General features: G+C 33.5%; 1 protein-coding gene across 8 annotated transcripts in view; it reads left to right on the top strand.

Annotated features, from left to right (window-relative positions):
- Lpgat1 (lysophosphatidylglycerol acyltransferase 1) overlaps positions 1-19,245 on the top strand; it is a 115,504-nt gene that overhangs the window by 77,322 nt on the left and 18,937 nt on the right. For all 8 annotated transcript variants that reach the window (XM_078022777.1, XM_078022776.1, XM_078022775.1 and 5 more), the window contains exons 3-6: positions 1,078-1,196; positions 3,236-3,331; positions 6,964-7,237; positions 9,854-9,980. In XM_078022777.1, the coding sequence (XP_077878903.1) occupies positions 1,078-1,196; positions 3,236-3,331; positions 6,964-7,237; positions 9,854-9,980 (616 nt within the window). The remainder of the gene's footprint in view (positions 1-1,077; positions 1,197-3,235; positions 3,332-6,963; positions 7,238-9,853; positions 9,981-19,245) is intronic.

The following is a 19,245-nucleotide window of genomic DNA, read 5'->3' as shown; positions in this document are numbered from 1 at the left end:
TAAATCAGGGTTCCCGGAACCCCCGTCCTGTGTTTGATTAATTTGCTAAAATAAATTCAGAGAAACGTGTACCAGTTTATTATAAAGGCGAGTTCGAAAGACATGAAGTGCATAGGGCAAGGTATGAGGAAAGAAGCACAGTTTCCATGCTCTCAAGAGAGTGCTGCCCTCTGTGAGCCTCCATGTGTTCAGCTCTCTGAACCCTGTCCTTGTGGGTTTTTGTGGAAACTTCATTGCATATCTAATGCTGATAGAGGGGAAACCCTCAAGGCTTCAGCATTTCTTCCTCCCTGGTATGGGTCAAGACCCCTTCTGAAATGGGAGTCTTATCATCTATTGTCAGACAAAGGTAGTCAGAGAAAGGTGGAGAAGGTTAGAGTTTCTGTGACCACTGTAGAAAAGAGAAATTCTCGTTTCTATGGCTTGCCTTGGGGAGGAAGTTATAAGCCAGGAACCTTAGACAGAAACTAAAATATATATATCATAATATCATAGTCAGTAATATGATTTTATGGAGATTATTATATAAAAATACCCTTCATTCTTTTAATACACTTAGACACCTTAGTTTTATCATATTTTTTTGTCCATTTTCCAGTTGGTAAACATTTAAATTGTAATAAACATTCTTTATATGTACATCTTTGCCTATTTGAACAATACTATTTGGATTCTTTTTTTTTTTTTGAGAGAATTTTTAATATTTATTTTTTAGTTTTCGGCGGACACATCATCCCCTCCTGCATGCGGTGCTGAGGCTCGAACCCAGGCCGCATGCATGCCAGGTGAGCGTGCCACCGCCTGAGCCACATTCCCAGCCCCCTATTTGGATAAATTTTAGGAAATAGAACTTCTAGATCAGAGATATGACCATTTTATATTAATGGATAGTTTGGGATTGTAGAAATGTTATATTAACTTTCTGATTTTTATAGAAAATGAACTTGGTTCTAAATTTTCGAACATTTTAGCTAGGTGACATATAATAATATATACCATTTTTTTGTGATGGAAAATGCCTAGTCATGTAAAAATATTTAAAACAAAACTTTTATTTAAAACGTTTTATTCTTACAGTGATGGAATGGGGGGAAGATATTAAAGCAATTTCAGAAGATGAAGCTATGATGTTGGTAAACCATCAGGCAACAGGAGATGTGTGCACACTGATGATGTGCCTACAGGACAAAGGACGGGTAAGCCATTCTGAAGGCAATAGGTGGATATCCAGAAGGGAATGCAAGAAAGAATCAATTTAAGTGTCTTACAGACTTAAATTTAACATGTATACTTTTCCTGAAAATTTAGAAAATATTAAAAAATAATAATAAGCTGCTTCAGGGGAGAATTTAGAGATATAGACACACACACACACACACACACACACACACACAACTGGGATAATGTGAATTATATCTCTTTAAACTGTTTTAAAAAATACTAAGTGGGGTGAAAGCAAAGCTGATAAAATTCAAATTAAGGACTGTCTTGAAGTGGATTGGTGAATTGCCAGTTTGAGAAGTACAAATACGAAAAGAAGAGAGGAGAGTAAAATTAGCCAGTTAATTAGGTGTTCTTGGGGATCTTTAGCCAGAAGAAAATAAGGTCATTATTACTTTGGATTTTATTTACAAAGTCCATTGGGAGGTAAGATATTATGCTTGCTTTATCCAATGTTACTAAGGCCATGTTTTACATTGCTTCAGTTAGAAGGGTCACCTAAAACAAATAACAAATTCAGTAAGATAGGTATAATGAATGTGAGATTTGTATGTGTAATTCTGTCCTAGTTTATTTTAGGGGAAATAATTCAAACTGACTGAAAGGTGAATCCACTATAAATGAAAGATTAAACAAGAAAAATAATTTTGGTATTTTAAGTCACTTCATAAATACTGTGTATAGTTAAAATGTTTTATAGGTTCTATCCAGTTACTTCTTGTTTTTTGTTTTTTACTTGGGACACTTTTCAACAAATTTCATTTAGTTAAATTGGATTTATTTAAACAAAGTAGTTATCATTGCAAAGCAAAACAAAAATGAATAATGAGATACTGGTGTTTATTTTACTCTGTATTAATTGCCATGGTGACTCAGTTCTTCACTGGGCACAAATCTTTCTTTTTCTTAAATTAAAAACATTTTTAAAGTAATTTAATACAATAAAGCTGATGGAGCAGTTATTTCACTGAAAAAATAAGGCAGAGCTGTTGTTACATTATGTTGTCTGTGGGATTTTATGATGCTTTATAAAAGCAGCACATGAGTGTCAATGTTCAGTTTTTTCCTTATATGAGAGTTACATAATTTGGGTTTTTAGTGTTTACATTTATTATTCCCATAAGAGACCAAAGTAAAGCTCATTGCATTCTACTCTGAGGTTGTAACTTTCACTTTATTTAAAGTTTATAAAAAAGAAAATCTATTTCCTCAGTAGGAAAGAAATTAACAAATTAATTAATTAGATCCTGTTTATACTTTTAATTTTTAAATTTACTTGTAGTCATCTGCTCTCAGTATGGGAATTAACTCAAATAAACAACAGAGAATATTTTGTGATTAAGACATCACAAATTATTGAAGCATTTCAAATAGTTTTATGTTGACAAAGAGTATGACCTTGTATAAACTAACAAATATTCTGTATAACATAATAGAATGTAAAAATTATTTTATTAAGATATTTTTAAATGTTCTCTTATTTTAAACATTAGCTTTTAATATTTTAACCATTAAGGTACACTCACATTTATAAATCTTTAGTACTTATTAATTAAATGTATGGCCTTCATTTAACTTTAACAATTTTATTTTATTGATTTAATATAATTTTATAAGATAAAAATTGTCAGGGACCCTGTTTAAGGTAAAACAGATTTGAAATCATTAAGTCCAAATCAAAAAAATTAATTAATTTGGGTTCATTTGTTATACAGTGATATGTATTAAGTGTATATTATATATGTGTATATTATATTATGTGTATACTCATATTCTAGTTTTCTACCTAGTACTTAAGATTCCAACCCTTGGAATCAAGATCTGCGATTTTTCATGTAGACTTTATTAGTACCTATGTTATATTTGTAGAAAGAGCATTAGATTTAAAATATTTAGGTTAATTAAGAATGCTTAATGCTTGGATGACTATGTTTAAAATTTGAAGCCTTGGCAAGATTATAGTCCGGTTACTTCTATACAATATTTAATTATCTCTTGCTTTTAAATATTTTAGGCTGTTGCTCAGTTAATATGGTTGATGGATCATATTTTTAAGTACACCAACTTTGGAATTGTTTCTCTAATTCATGGAGACTTCTTTATAAGGCAGGTAAGTGATGTACATTTCTTCCCCACGATAAAAGTCTGAATGAATAGTCTGGTCAGACTGATTCTTCATTATGAAAAGGTACATAAGAAAGCCAACTATAATAGGTAGTCAGTTCTAGTGTTTCAGGGAGTCCTTCCTCTAGGTCTTTCTTCCATAAACATTTACTTTAATGTGAATTTGAGTGTGCCTGAGTAATAAGATACTTATAATGCAAATATTTTAATCTCTACTACCCTTCCATATAGAGGATACAATTCAGTTTAATAAACATTTATCAAACGTTCATTATATTCCCTGCTCTTCAGCTTCTTAGTTATATGAATTGGGAAAATTACTTAACCAGCTCAAAGTTCCCTTATTTTTCAAATGAAGATAATATAGTAACACCACAGATAGTTATTGTGGAGATTAAATGAAGTAATGTAGGTAAAACACTCGGAACAGCGCTTGCTGCCCTTATCATGTTTACCACCTTATCATCATCTTTATTATCACTATAATTTTGATCTATAAAGGCCTGTTATATGATATAGAAGATATCTTAGTTACCAGTAGGGAGATTATTATATCTTCATAATTGTTGTCATGATCATCATCAGAAATATTTTGGGAATTTGTTTTAGGGAAATGAGTATCAGATTTTTTTCTGTGAACTCAGAAAAACTTGAGAGGATAAAATGATATTTGGCATAAATTTTAAAGAATTGTTATGGATTTTGATGGACAAACATGGATTGAGGAAGATCCCAAGCATGAGGAATAGTTTTGTGCAGTAGAAAGAATCATAAGATTTTATTCAGTCAGTGTTACATTATATTTCCTTGGTATGGTACTAGTATTATAAACCTGATTTTCTCAAAAGTGGAAAACCTAGATGTGATATGTAAGAGTTTTCATGTGTGCTAATGCAACACTTACTTATTGTTTCTATAATGAGCATTTTAATCTGGATTGTGCAGTGCTCTGCACATAAATACTTAATGAATAACTCAGGAATCAAATGAAGCCTCTTCTATGAAGCACAAATGCAGAAATAAACTGGAAATGAGTAGAAAACTTTTAAGCTCTGTGAAAAGTGTTACAAAACACATCCATTTTACTCCATACAGTTTTATGTATAGAACCTGTTATTTTCACATGATGTCCAATTACCTAGTGCTTACCATGGTTTTTCTGAGCAAAGACAGATGAAAGTGTGGACTGGAACTTCACGAAGAGGTGGTCGTGGAGATTGGTCAGGAGGTCAGGACAAAGTAAACAGTGACCACAACAAAAAACCTAAGACTAATATCTCAGAGAAGGTAGTAGGACTGACAGAAAGCTTTGCCGTCTGGGGAGTCTAGTGGAAAAAGTAGCCAAGCCTCTTTCAACATGGGGTCTGAGGAAATTATTGACTTATAGTGTAGTATAACAGTTGATCTTAGTGATCATGATCCTTAAACATCAAGAAAGTGCTAAATTATCACTGTAATTCGAGAGAATTAAAAATAAAAAATTATGTACACCAAACTATTTTTGTGGCTATTGCAATATGAAGTTTATATATGTAAAACTACATTTCACAGTATGTGGGAAATTGCCAAATTCATTTCTAAAGAGCAACATTTTTTCTCAATAGATTAGTAATGAAAATTTGTAACATGGAAGGAGGATTGGAATAGAAAGTCTTAATTTTTTTTTTAAATCTTTGGGGCTTTGCTATGAGATAATTTTTGACAAGATTTCTCAAGAATAGTAAAAATATTTTATAAGTAATCTTGGGAACTTAAGCTATTTTAATCATAATCAATTTAGTTTAGTAAACTAAGAAAATTTCTTCCTTGTTTTGCATTTGGGATATGTTTAATTTAAAGACTGAATGTGTTGTTGTCCTTGTTGTTATTTTTGTTATTGTTGTTGTTATTATTTGTCTTGGTGATTGAACCCAATGGCACTTTACTACTGAACGACATCCCCATCCCTTTTTATATTTTATTTTAAGATGGAGTCTTGCTAAGTTGCTGAGACTGGACTCAAACTTGTGGTCCTTCTTCCTTAGCCTCCCTAGTTGCTGGGATTACAGATGTGTGCCATGGCACCTGGCCTGAAAGTGTACTAATTATTTTAAGGAGCTTCTGTAATTATGTTGCCTGGAAATTAGCAAATTGATCATTCTGAAAGACCCTTTGTGATATTTAGTTGTAGGTTTTGGGTCATCTTATAAGTTTTTCTGGATTCCTGTTTTCAGTCTTCAAGTCATCCATGTTCCTTTGTTTTCCTCACAACTGAGATCAGATATATCAGAAAATCCTGGTAACTTTGCTTTCAACTTTTTATTCCCTGTATGTACCCACTTCTCATGAATACCCCTGAGTTGAATCCTTTGAAGCTCCCTTGCAGGAACCTTTACAGTAGTCTCCTAACTTATTTCTTGTAGTCTTTTTGTCACAGGAGCCAGCAGATTTTTTTTCAAATCTAAATAAGATTATAACACTGCCTCATTTAAAATCCAGTGAATTCACATCTTAAACTACCTAGCCATGCATAAGGCCCTTTTCACTTGGTCTCCACCTCCCTCTGCAGTTTCATCTCCTGCCACTGACTACCTCATTCATCTTTTCAGTCATACCAGCTTTGGTACTGTTCTTTGAACATCCTGAGCTTGTCCCTATCCAGATCTTTGTGCTTTTTGTTCTCATCCCTTGGTATATACTTCCTCTTCATGCGGCTTATTCCCTCACATTAACAGCTCTTTGCTTAAATGATACCTCCCCAAAGCAGTTTTCCCTGACCTTCTTGATTTTTTCTAGCCTCTTGATCTTTTCTTCCTAACACATTGTTATGGTTTGGATTAGAGGTGACCCCAAAAATCTCCTGTGTTAATGTAGGAATGCTTAGAGGTGAGAGATTGTATTGTGAGAGCTGTAACCTGATCAGTCCATCCTAGCTTGAATGGGCTGGGTGGTAACTATAGGGGGATGGGGTATAGCTAGAGGAGGTGGGTCACTGGGGGTATGCCCTGGAAGGGTTCATCTTCCCTGAAACCCCTTCTATCTCTCTCTGCTTCCTGGCCACTGCAAGTCAGCTGCTTTCCTCTCTCTGGCCTGTCAGCCATGATGTGCTGCCTCACCTTGAGCACAGAGGATGGACTTGACTGTCTATGGACTGAGGCCTCTGAAACCATGAGCTCCAAATAAAGTTTCTGTCCCCTGAGTTGTGTTTGTCAAGAATTTTGGTCACAGTGACCAAAAGCTGCTGAAACACACATATCACTGATTCTGATTGAGTGGACACTCCAAATTTATCACTTTCCCAAAACTAGAGTATAATCTCGCTGTTTAATCCTGTCTTTAGAATCTCTGATAGCACTTGGCATATAGTAGGCATTTAGTTTGTAGTTGCTGGATAGGTTAATGACTGAACTTTCTGGGCAATCAGAGCAAGTTACTTTTCCTGCAGAAAGAAAGGTTTGTTTATTAAGTGCTAATAAATTTTCTCTTTTTACTACTGGAGTCATAAAGGGAAATAAGTCAGGGGAAATGACTCTTTTATTCTGTGACTGGATTTGAATTTAGAAATGATTGTTTTTATTTGATCTTACAGCATTTTCATTTTGGATGTAACTGTCCTTACTATCTGTATATACCTTCTAGGGAAAATCTCATCGTGACCAACAGCTGCTGCTTCTCAAGAAGCACCTAGAAAATAATTATAGGAGCAGAGATCGAAAATGGATTGTTTTGTTTCCCGAAGGGGGCTTCCTCAGGAAGAGGCGAGAAACAAGTCAGGCATATGCCAAGAAAAATAACTTGCCATTTCTTACACATGTCACTTTGCCAAGATTTGGTGCAACAAAAATTATCTTGAGTGTACTTGTAGCACGACAGGAAAATGGAAGTCAAGCAGGAGGAGATGCTAAAGAATTAGGTATGATGGTTTTTAGCATTTCCTGTAAAGGGTTTTCTGGAGTTCCAGAAGGTATAGTTGTTCTTTTTGTGATTTTTGTCAAGTAAAATTAATACTAGGGTAGAATATGAAACTATGATTTTTTTGATGTTTCTATTTATAAAAACAGTATGTATATATTTATCATTTTTATTCAAATAATAGAGAATAAATTTAATGTAGTTGGACAGTATTTATTAAGACCCTTAAAGTGTTAATAAATATAACTCAGTTATTCCACTGAAAATGAAATAATCTCAAGTACAGGCAAAGAAATTTATCACAGAATTGTTTAAAATACCAAAAAAAAAATGGAAATAGAAGGTAAGTAATCATCAAATATCCATAAGTGGAGACTACAGTGCAGCCATTATATAGTGGCTTAGCCAGGTGTTCATGGTATACTGTTGAAACACACAACTCTGTGAAACTTGAGCATGAGCTCAAGTCTGTGATCAGTTACCAGTAGGAAATGTGTGAAAGAAAAGATACCCAAATGTTGGCAGTGATTGTTTTTCTAAGTTGTAACATTATGGATAATTTTCCCCATTTCTTAATCCTTTCCTGTATTTTTCAATTTTTAAATAATGAGTATGTATTACTTTTATGGCCAAAAAAAAGATGCAGTCAGCTAGGAAATAGCCTGGTAGATTATGAAGTTTTGTAGAAGGTATTTGTGCCAACAATATGACAACTATCTTGAGCAAGTTTATCTAAGTCACTATTACTGTAAATATTTGGTGACAAATTATAAATTTAGAAGCTCAGAGAAATTGACTTGGTCTGTTTCCCTAGTAGTGGTTTGCTATTCTTTTAATATTCTTTAAATACACTGAAAACTGAAATGATTGACTCTCAGAAATGTGTTTCTAAATGGTGATAAAGAGCAGATGTAGAAATAATGCCCATGAGATTGCCCTGAGTTTGTCTTTCTTCTTTTTTTTTCCCCACGCAGCTGCTTGGCAGTCTGCTCTCTTAATCTTTCATCATCTATTTAAAAGACAAATTGAAAGAGTCTTTTAATAGGAAAGTTAGGTTCAGAATAGCTTCACTACTGGAAAGACACTATAGCAATGTCAGCCAAGCCCAAACTGGAAGGCCAAGGTCTTCCACACAGGATTAATTGGAACAAGTAACATTGCTGTTTAAATAGTGAACCTGGTCCGAACACTGTGGTTGTCTAGATCTTAAAGGAAGGACCAATTATCATACTTAATAGCAAAGAAAGATGCCTAATAGTGAAGAAAGATGTTTTTTCTTTTGGAGAGGAAATGTTTTTAACAAAGTAATTTATTATTTATTCTACCTTAATTAAAACATTTTTTCCTAGCTGTTTAGAAACGATCATTAATAGACCTGTAAACTAGTTTTTGTATTTTACTCTTCTCTGTGTTTTGGTATTTTTCATTTAATTTTTCTTAGTGTATTTGCTAGTATTTTTATCCCCTGTAAATACAAACCATTTCTCATGTGATCCATACGCACATATCAAAATTAAGTTTTGTCTGACTAACTTTAAAAGGATTAGCATATGTGTTTATTGCTTGATTAAAATATTAAGCTGAACTCTGGTATTTTTTCTTATCATTTCATTATGAAAATGTTCAAGCATCTGAAAGAATTAGACAAAAAGTTTTGTAAAATTTGACAAAAAAAATTTTTTTTACAGATTTTCCTGTCTTCAGAATGTTGTTCTAAAATATTTAAGGAATTTAAGGGATATGTATGCATACACACACACACACACACACACACACCACTGGTTTCTAATGCATATGTTTGGACTTATGCTTGAAAATGAGAATTTTTTTCTTTTCTTTTTGGGGATTCTTAGATTCTTCAAACATAAACTTTAAAGTGTAATGGTCTATTCTATCAGCATTCTCTGAATATTTCCCTCTCCATTCTTGCTCAATTTTGTACTCCATACTGGGAATAAAAATAGTGTACAAAGGGACAAACTAAATAGAGCTTCCCCATCCTTACACTTCAACGGTAGTTATCTGCTGTCCCTTCCAAAAGACAGGAGAGTTTATTGCTTTACTTGCATGTAACTTTTGCTAAAATTGCAGTTCTTTTGCTTTGTTTCAAATAAGAACAGCAACTGACAATAATGTATGTCTAAAAATTCATAATTTTATTGCCATGTTCTTATATTTATTAGTATCTCCAAGTATTGCAAATCTTGGTGTTTGCATTATAATTATATTTAGTGAATGATTTTGTTTCAGTCTGTTTTTCATTTTTGCAATGTGATACTTCTTACCTTTTCATAGGCCAATTTTTTTTGAAGTGATAAAATATAAATAAGACTTTGAGAATGCATAATTGTACTGAATACCTGAATTATGCATGTGCAGTAAATAACAGTACTCAATTATTTGTTTTGAAATTCATCCATTTTATAAAACAATAAGAAACCCTTAATTTTGTCCTACATGTATTATAGAGCAGTAGCACCAAAGTTCATTATCACTTCTTAAAGCAAAAGCTATATTAATAAACTTTACACTTCTCAAGTGATTGATACCATGTTATTTGCTGCAGATAATATAAAAAGTGATCCAACCTTAAGTAATTTTTTTTCTTTGTTTTCAGAGAGCAAATCAAAAGGCCTTCAATGGATAATAGATACAACCATAGCATATCCCAAAGCTGAACCTCTAGATATTCAAACTTGGATCCTTGGATACAGGAAACCAACAGTCACACATGTCCATTACAGGTAAGAACTCTTGGGCTGGGGATGTGGCTCAAGCGGTAGCGCACTTGCCTGACGTGTGTGGCCTGGGTTCAATCCTCAGCACCACATACAAACAAAGATGTTGTGTCCACTGAAAACTAAAAAATAAATATTAAAAAATTCTCTCTCCCTCTCTCTCTCTCTCCTCTCTCACTCTTTAAAAAAAAAAAAAAGAACTCTATATTTGTATTCAGTATATATCCAATAGAATGACCTCAGAACAGTGTGAATGTTTTAATATTTAGTTTTTAACCGGACTGTGGAAATAGCTGGCATGGTATGTGTTTACAGGGAATAAAAATTCTACACTGGCTTTTGAATATGGAAAATATTATTTCAAGTACTTATTTTTACTGAATGACATAAATCTCTAAAAACGATGTTCCAAAGGCACTTTAGATACTCAATTGCCTGACATTCTTGAGTAAAAGTAACTGAAAGAGCAAACATCAAGTATAAATGTGTAATCACTTGGGTTAGGTAGATATGTATTGATAGGAATGAAATTGGTTTTGAAATCATTAATCCATATAAGAAGTTATGAATGATTAAACTAATTTAATATGATATACATTTTTAATATTTTGGTATGCCAGTGCCATTTGCATAAACAGCAAAAATGTTGAATATTCTGTGCCATCTTCTTGAGATTTTTTAATGTAGATTTTTTTGGGGGAAAGTTTCATGTAAACATGTGAAGGAATTTATATCAAAGCATAGCACTGATAAGGACTGAATATAGTTGATCACTTTATAGTTCATTTAGCTTTACTCTCCTTGTCAGGGACTTCAACCCATGACAGCTAACTTACAAATGTATGAAGGGGTACCAAGGAAAATCACAGTTGCCATAAAGATCCTTCACAATAAGAGGAAAATTGCTCAAATTACATACCCATTGATAATAGGTAGTGTTTTTTCCTATGTGTAAACCATCAGTATTCTATAAATATAAATATCCAGCTGGCTGGGGCTGGGGATGTGGCTCAAGCCGTGGTGGGCTCGCCTGGCATGCGTGCGGCCTGGGTTCGATCCTCAGCGCCACATACAAAGATGTTGTGTCCACCAAAAACTGAAAAATAAATATCAAAAATTCTCTTCTCTCTCTCTCTCTCTCTCTCTCTCTCTCTCTCCTCTCTTTTTAAATAAATAAATAAATAAATAAATATCCAGCTGGGAGGTTTGAAACTTAAACTTTCAACTTAAAATTAAATATTTTTGTTTGGTTTTTGATGTGTACGAGATGACTATGAAATTATAGTTGTTCTAGTGTGTGACTTAATTGCCCAATTAGGAAGTTCATGTGTAATGTAAAAGTATAATTCTTAACGGCTTTTCTAACTCCATTTTACATATGTTGTACATTTTATTTAAATTATTGAGCACTTATATACAAGGTGATGTGCTAGGCCCTGGAAGAATTTCTCTAGGAACAGTTTTATTTCATGTAGCCTTCTGTAACTTTTTAAAGTTTATTATCTAACAACAAAGGTCATTGTTAATGCCCAAACTAGGATTATGTGGCAGTTGGATATGTGTATTGGATAAAAGAAGATGATATCTTCATTGATATATGTAGATGTCCTAGCAGATCAAACCAAAAAAAAAAAAAACTGAATCAAAGAAAAAAAATTCTATTTTTTGAGCATTCTGTTATAGTTGACCCTCTTTTTAGTCAATAAATATAGGAAATTTGGTTTATAAACAATCAAAAAAATGAATGGAATCATGTAGAATCTTAATAATTGAAGAATTGGTCTATTTTTTAGAAAAATTATCAGGAACAAGAATAAGGCTCTTAAGTCACTTGAAGCAGAGGTTCTTAAGCCTGGGCCTAATGGATGGGCCTCAGATAATTTTTTAACCAAGTCTGTATGCAAAATTTTTTTGGTTTTATGTATGTTGTGCTTTCTACAGAGAGGATTCACTACTTTAACTTTATTCTCAAAATCATCCATGACCAAAAAAAAGTTAAGAAACCCTGACCTGGAGAGTAAATCCAAAGTATAGATAGAAGATAAGGAACTGTTAGTTTGATATAGAAAAATAATTTATTACCAGATGTAAAAATAATAAAGGAAAGTTCATTGTGTTAGATTAGTAGAGATTTAATTATGGTGTAGAATCATATTCTATCCACTAAAATGCACATTATGCCTGATAATTTATGGGTATATACATACCCTAGGAGTCTTGTTTGGACAGGTGAGGAGATACACTTTCCTTTTCTTCCCAGGAATTTGTAAGACATCATTGTCTGGATAGAGTTAAGGAAGGGGGATGGACCTATGTTCCAGTAGGAAAAGGAAAGCAAATGAAAGGGGCAAGACAAAACAGGGGTGTCTGATGTCAGCACAGTACTGAGGTTTTTCAAAAGTTTGTGAAAAGGGACATGGGCCATGTCCTTAGCTCTCAGGAATAAGCTCTATCAACCATAGGCTGACTCTTCATGATTGTTGTAGTATATCAGGGCACCGTTGGAGATGGGAAAAGATATCCGTTCTAGTTCATACTGTGTGTTTGGTTATATTTTTAAAATATTAATCAAAGTCGAGATGTTTTCAATTAGAGTAAAAGTTTTGAAATGCAACATTAATAATCATATGCATATATATGTATACTTGTGTATGTGTATGTGAATAAATAAGGTTTAGATCTCTTCTCTCTCTTTTTTAAAAATATTTTTTTCTTTAGTTTTAGGTGGACACAGTATCTCTATTTCACATTTATGTGGTGCTAAGAATCGAACCCAGTGCCTCACGCATGCCAGGCGAGCACACTACCACTTGAGCCACATCCTCAGCCCTAAATCCTTTCTCTTTTAATGTAAGGAAGTTGGCAGGAAAACTGAATAGTACTGACTGCTTCAACCTAGGAATGGGAGCCCAAAAAGATAAGAAAAGATTGCCTAAAAACCATAATGTTAACTGAAAAACTGCTTTTGCTTGGTGCTATCTTTCTTATCTTCATCTACAGGCAGGTTTTAAAAACGTATTTATGCCCTGTATGGCGGCATTATAGCAAGAGCCTGTCTCATAATAGAAAATTTAAAAAGCTGGGCATGGTGGTCCACACCTATAATCCCAGTGACATGAGAGGCTGAGGCAGGAGAATCACAAGATCAAAGCCAGCAGTTTAGCAAGGCCCTGAGCAACTAAGCAAGACCCTGTCTCAAAATAAAAAAGGGCTGGGGATGTGGCTCAGTGGTTAAGCGCCCCTTGGTTCAATCCTTGGTACCCAATTTTAGCAATTTAGCAAGGCCCTGAGCAACTAAGCAAGACCCTGGGGATGTGGCTCAGTGGTTAAGCGCCCCTTGGTTCAATCCTTGGTACCCAGTAAACAAACAAACAAAAAATTTATGAATTTATTTTTTTTTTCTGTAATGACATTTTCTCCAAAGCATTACTGTGCTATTCTGTTTTTTGTTTGTTTGTTTGTTTGTTTTTGTATGTGTGTGGGGGGTAATGCTAGGGACTGAACCCAGGGGCATGACCACTGAGCCATATCTCCATCCCTATTTTGTATTTTATTTAGAGACAGGGTCTCACTTAGTTGCTTAGCGCTTCGCTTTTGCTGAGGCTGCTTTGAACTCAGGATCCTTCTATCTCAGCCTCCAGAGCTGCTGGGATTATAGGCATGTGCCTTTGTGCCCGGTTACTATGTTATTCTCAACAACCCCAGCTGACAAAACAACTTAGCAGCCCTCAGTCTTAGAGGGCTTTGGTATAAATGGAATAGTCAGTACTATTGCTAGTTTTTTTAGTCTAATCTTGAGGTGTATGACGTATGAGGGTCATAAAGTAATTATTCCATTCTATTCAGCCTTGATCAAATCCAGTTTGAAATATATCATGTATTTTAATTTCTCCATTAAAAATGCAATTGGTAGATTATCAAAAGAGGTAAAATATATAAATCCTAGAACACAAGTACTCCTTAAAAGGAATTCATTTTAGATCAGTGGAAGCAAATTTGGAGATGGCATAATTAAACACAATTCTAAGAAAGTACAAACAGGTTTTTAAAAGTTGAACAATTCATAAGTACTCAATCTGTAATAAATGTCTGGATATTTGAGGTGCTTATGTCATACTATAGGTAAATTCCATAGAGAATAGTGACTGTCCTCTCCTGAGTAGTACATTTTGATGCTGCTGAGAACTAAAGAATGTGTTTGCGGTAGCTGGCATACTACAGCATTTCTTACCATCAGAATTCACTTGGGAAATAGGATAGTTGGCATAATTTATTTAACGTTAGTCAGTGCTTAGATAATTTTTTATTTCCATAATATATTTATTTGCTCTTCTTGTACATTTTAAGCTACCTAATAATTTCCACTATTTTGTACCTCATTGCAATGAACATAATGTGACTCATGACAACTATATGGACATCTGTGAGTAAAAATGGCATTTTCCCTATAGAGTGACTCCCATCATACTGTGTTAATAAGTTCTTAATTTTTTTTCTCTTTATTTAAACAGGAAGGGAATATCTACACTACCAGAAAGTGCAGCACTTTTTTTTTTTTTAATTCTAGATTTTTGTACTGATGTTTAGGAAAAAAAAATACAAGAATGCAATAGCTTCAAATAGCAATTTTCTACATTATGTCACTTTTTACTTCTTAGGCTTATGTTGATTTTTAAGATTTCTAAAATCCATGTTATATATAAAATGCTACACAAATACCTAAAATACCACATAGATGCGAAAGTAGCAGCAGATACATAGTGGCAGTTACATAATTGATCCTGTTTTATGAAAAGGTAGTGTTGTTGTCATTCAAAAGTTGATCTTTTAGGGCAGGTATTTGGAGCTTATTCTTTGGAAGACTTGGGACAAATGATGATTAAGTGCCAAGGCCACTTTGCTAATAACTAAACTCAGTGTATACATGACTCCTCAGCAGCCCACCCTAAGACTTTGGTGCTCAGAGGTTGCACCAACTTCAGTGAATGAATTATTGTGAGCACCAAATGGTGTACTGGTAAAAAATGTTTTTGACTACAGCGTGCCTTATTTTTATATAAAGTGCAATTATTAAAACATATCAAGTATGTATGAATTACTGATATTTACTATTACTAAATCAGAATTCCCATATGTCTCAACCATTTACTATAAAAGATGTCTTTTCTTATTCTTTCATCTCAATATTACATTGTTTAACTAGGGAAGCAGTTTTGTATTAGTAGGTATGCAACTACATTATTGAACTTTTTGAAAAGTAAAGGAAGAGCTAAGGCTAAAGTGTGGGAAACATTTGAGAGTATTTCTGTCAAACTAACAGTTTTCTACATTATGTCACTTATTACAGCTTATTACTAGTAGTGAGCACAGCTCACTGCTATTAAGTGGTTAATATAAATATTAAGCATAATTAGATTTTAATTGCAGAGATAGTGTTTAAGGATAAATGCGAAAGTAACTGCTGCTTTAACATAAATATCTCCTGCACTTCAAATTAGGACAGAAAGTGAAAGTTGATTATTTCTTTTGTGCAGAAGTAGCTTATATTTTCAGTTTTAAAAATCTTGAGAAGAAATGTAACCTAAGTGTAGTGGCATAGATTGCTATACAAGCAGAGGTGTTATGTTCATGTCTAATTTGACTAGGGCATGGGTTACTTTGGAGAATGTATTCAGTGTGGGACTTTAGTTCTTGCTTCAGCAGCATATATACTAAAACTGGATCATTTAGGGACTTTGGACAATAACTTATTTTCAATTTGAGGAAGTTAATTAAAAAACACATAACTAATTTTTAAAGACAAATATGTTACCTAAAAAGACCAATATCAAGTAATAAAATTGAAACAGCAATGTAAAGACTTCCAACAAAGAAAACTCAGGACCAGATGGATTCTCAGCTGAATTCTACCAAATCTTTAAAGAAGAACTAACACCAGTCTTTCTCAAATTATTCCATGGAATTCAAAGGGAAGAAACAGTATCAAATACATTCTGTGAAGTCAGTATAACCCTGATACCAAAACCAGACAAAGACACATTAAGGAAAGAAAAATACAGGCCAATATCCCTGTATGAACATAGATGTAGAAATCCTTAATATAATATTAGCAAACTGCATTCAAAAACACATCAAGAAGATAATTCAACATTAACAAGTGAGTCTCATCTCAGGGTTGCAAGATTGGTTCAACATAACGCAAATCAATAAATGTAATTGACCACTTAAGTAGAATTCAGGACAAGAATCACATGATATACAGAAAAACGGCCTTTGATAAATCCAGCACCCATTCATGTTAAAAGTGCTGGAGAAGCTAGGAATAGAAAGAACTTACCTTACATTATAAAGTTATTTATAACAAACCCAAAGCCAACATCATACTGAATGGAGAAAAACTGAAAGCATTTCATCTAAAATCAGGAATAAGACAAAGATGTCCCTCCTCTCTTACCACTTCTATTCAATATAATTTCTCTAAACACTAACCAGAGAAATCAGATAAGAGAAGGAAATTAAAGGGATAAGAAAAGAAGAAGTCAAACTATCACTGTTTGACATATTTACTTAAAGTTTTTTTTTAACAAAAGAAATTTGTTATTTCAAGCCAATCAGATTTTTCAGAAATCAAAGATGATGACTTTGACATAAACATAGGAAAAAGTGACCTCTTATATACTGCTAATAAGATTGTAATCTGTTAGACTACACTTTGAGAACTGTTTTACTACATCCATTAAGGTGAATGTGCACAGACCTTATGATTTAGCAGTTGTACTGCTGGGCACACACACACACTCTACTTTAGTTTGGAGAGTATTGTCAAAAATTACATCTGCATAGTGAAAGTAGTTGTCAAAAAGATTTAAAAAAACCTTATTTATGAGAAGTATTGCCAGTACTTAAAAATAAAGTGTAACATTTATCATAACATTTTATGTCTAAACCTGTGTCTGTTTATGATTGCTATCTATTAATCTAACATTTAGTATAACATTTTATATCAAAATCCAAATCTGTCTATGATTAATATGTCACTTGGTTTTCCCTTCTGCTTTCACTTTTACTACATAAAAATAACAATAAAAAAGTCAAAAGTTTTGGGGGGTATAATTTCAGAAATAGCCATGCCTCCAAAACATTTTTTATAGAAAATTTCAAACCTATAAATGAAACCCCATGTACTCATCCCTCCCCTTATCAATTTATGGTTAATGTTGATTCTTCTGTATTATTTCCCAGACCCCACTGAATTATTCAGAAGCAAGTCTCAAACATATTATTTCATTTATAAATATTTCATTTTGTATCATCTAAAATGTAAAAACACAAAAGACAATACGTGGAAAGACTGTGTTCCTAGAGGAGATGACTCAAAATTATAAATAAATCTGTAAATTTAAAGTAATTTATATTAAATCAGAATCAGTCAGAATCTAGTATTACTTTTTCAGGAAATTTGACAAAAGGGTTTTAAAATTCATTTGAATGAGTAAAAATAAATAAATAGCTGAAATAGTTTTGTAGTAACATAACATAGTATAAACAGAATTCTCCAGAGGAACAGAACCAATAGGATATATACAGAGATATATAGAGAAAGAAATTTATTACTAGCAGAGAAGTTCCACAGTCTTGCAGTCTGCAAGCTGGAAGCCCAGAAAAATCAGTAGTGGTTCAGTCCAAGTCCAAAAGCCTAAGAACCAAGGGAGCCAATGTTCTAAGTCCTGCACCAAACCTGAGCAAAGTGTGAAAGCACCAAACCAGGACATCGATAGTGCATATAAATCCTGGTCTGAGTATGAAGGCTTGAGAACTAGGAACTGACTCTATACATTCTGATCTGTCAGGAAGCCCAAGAACCAGGCTTAGCTATGAGAGCCCTGACTTATAAAGAATCAAGAGTTGGGCTGGGGTTGTAGCTCAGTGGCAGAGTGCTTGCCTCACACATGTGAGGCACTGGGTTTGATCCTCAGCACCACATAAAAATAAATAACTAAAAAAATTTTTTTAAAAAACAGAGTATAGCAAACACAGCCAATTTGCTGAGATACTAATAGTGTGTGAATCTTTTTTGTTTGTTTGTTTGTTTTAAGCCATAATGTGACTTGGAGGACTTTATAAATCTGCTGAGTGATTGTGAATAAACACTGGAAATGAAGAACTTTCTTCCCACCTCTTCCTCCTAGGGTTTACCATGTCTTTTTCACTTTTAAGTCTCTTCAAGGTCTAGGAAAGTGTGCTTGGAATTTTAAAAATATATACTTTTATTTTCTAAATTATTTAGTTGTGTCGGGAATTTTATGCCCCCAAATACAAAATATGTTAGGGTTTAAGTTTTAATTGAATAATGAGTATACTTGACTCTCACTGATGTTTATCTTTAGCTAAAGATCTTTAAAGTCATTAAAACTGATAAATGGAAGAACTACCTAAGTCGTTTTGTCTAACCATTTCATTTAACTTACTCTCAAAAATTGATGGAAAAAAATCCATACTAGAAAAAGTGTGTGTGTGGGGGGGGTGCGTGCGCCTGCATAGAAAGAACAATAAAGGCAGGAGAAGGTGGGAAATATTGAGGAAATTTTCAGTTAAATATATATGTGAATTCTTTGCATTATTTTTATAAGTTTTCTGACACTGAAACTACTTTAAAATAAAAAGTTTTAAAAAGTCTGTAGACACATGGAAAGTGTAATCGTGATTCTCTTAGACAAATATACCAGTACCATGTTTTGCTTACTGCATGGCTCCCTTCTGTTCACTCAACAAGCATTTGTTAAGCATCTTACAACATCTCAAGGGATACAAAACAAAGATATTATAAATTCCAATTCTGAGCAGTGTCATCTCATTGCTTATATCCTTAAGTGGCTTCTTGGTTTGCTGTAGCTTTGACTGTTGCCAGGTCTGCTCAGGAAGGGAACTCAGTTATCTATCCCTGACTGTGAAGGGAAGCAGTGGCCTTCATGCTGAGTGTTTGCCATCTCCCTATCTACACAGACTTTAAGGCTACTCAAAATTATTTCTTAATATAAGTGTAAGTTGCTACCTTCAGAGTTTTTGGAAATGTCTTCCTTAGTTTTTCTCCTGTATTTAAAGTAGGTAAAAGTTAACATCTCATTTCTATTTTCAGATATCTGAGTGTTTTTTCTTTTAAAAAAAAGCCTAATTGTTTCAGTGGTGGATCAGGCCTGAGCAGCTTACCTCAGGATAATGGCTCAAAGTAAAACGTCTGGGAATTGAATGCTGGGAGATATTCTGATATGTT

Source organism: Ictidomys tridecemlineatus, chromosome 10, assembly GCF_052094955.1.
Source record: "Ictidomys tridecemlineatus isolate mIctTri1 chromosome 10, mIctTri1.hap1, whole genome shotgun sequence".
NCBI lineage: Eukaryota > Metazoa > Chordata > Mammalia > Rodentia > Sciuridae > Ictidomys > Ictidomys tridecemlineatus.
The sequence above is the reverse complement of the archived record's forward strand: the minus strand, read 5'-3'. Positions and strand labels throughout refer to the sequence as shown.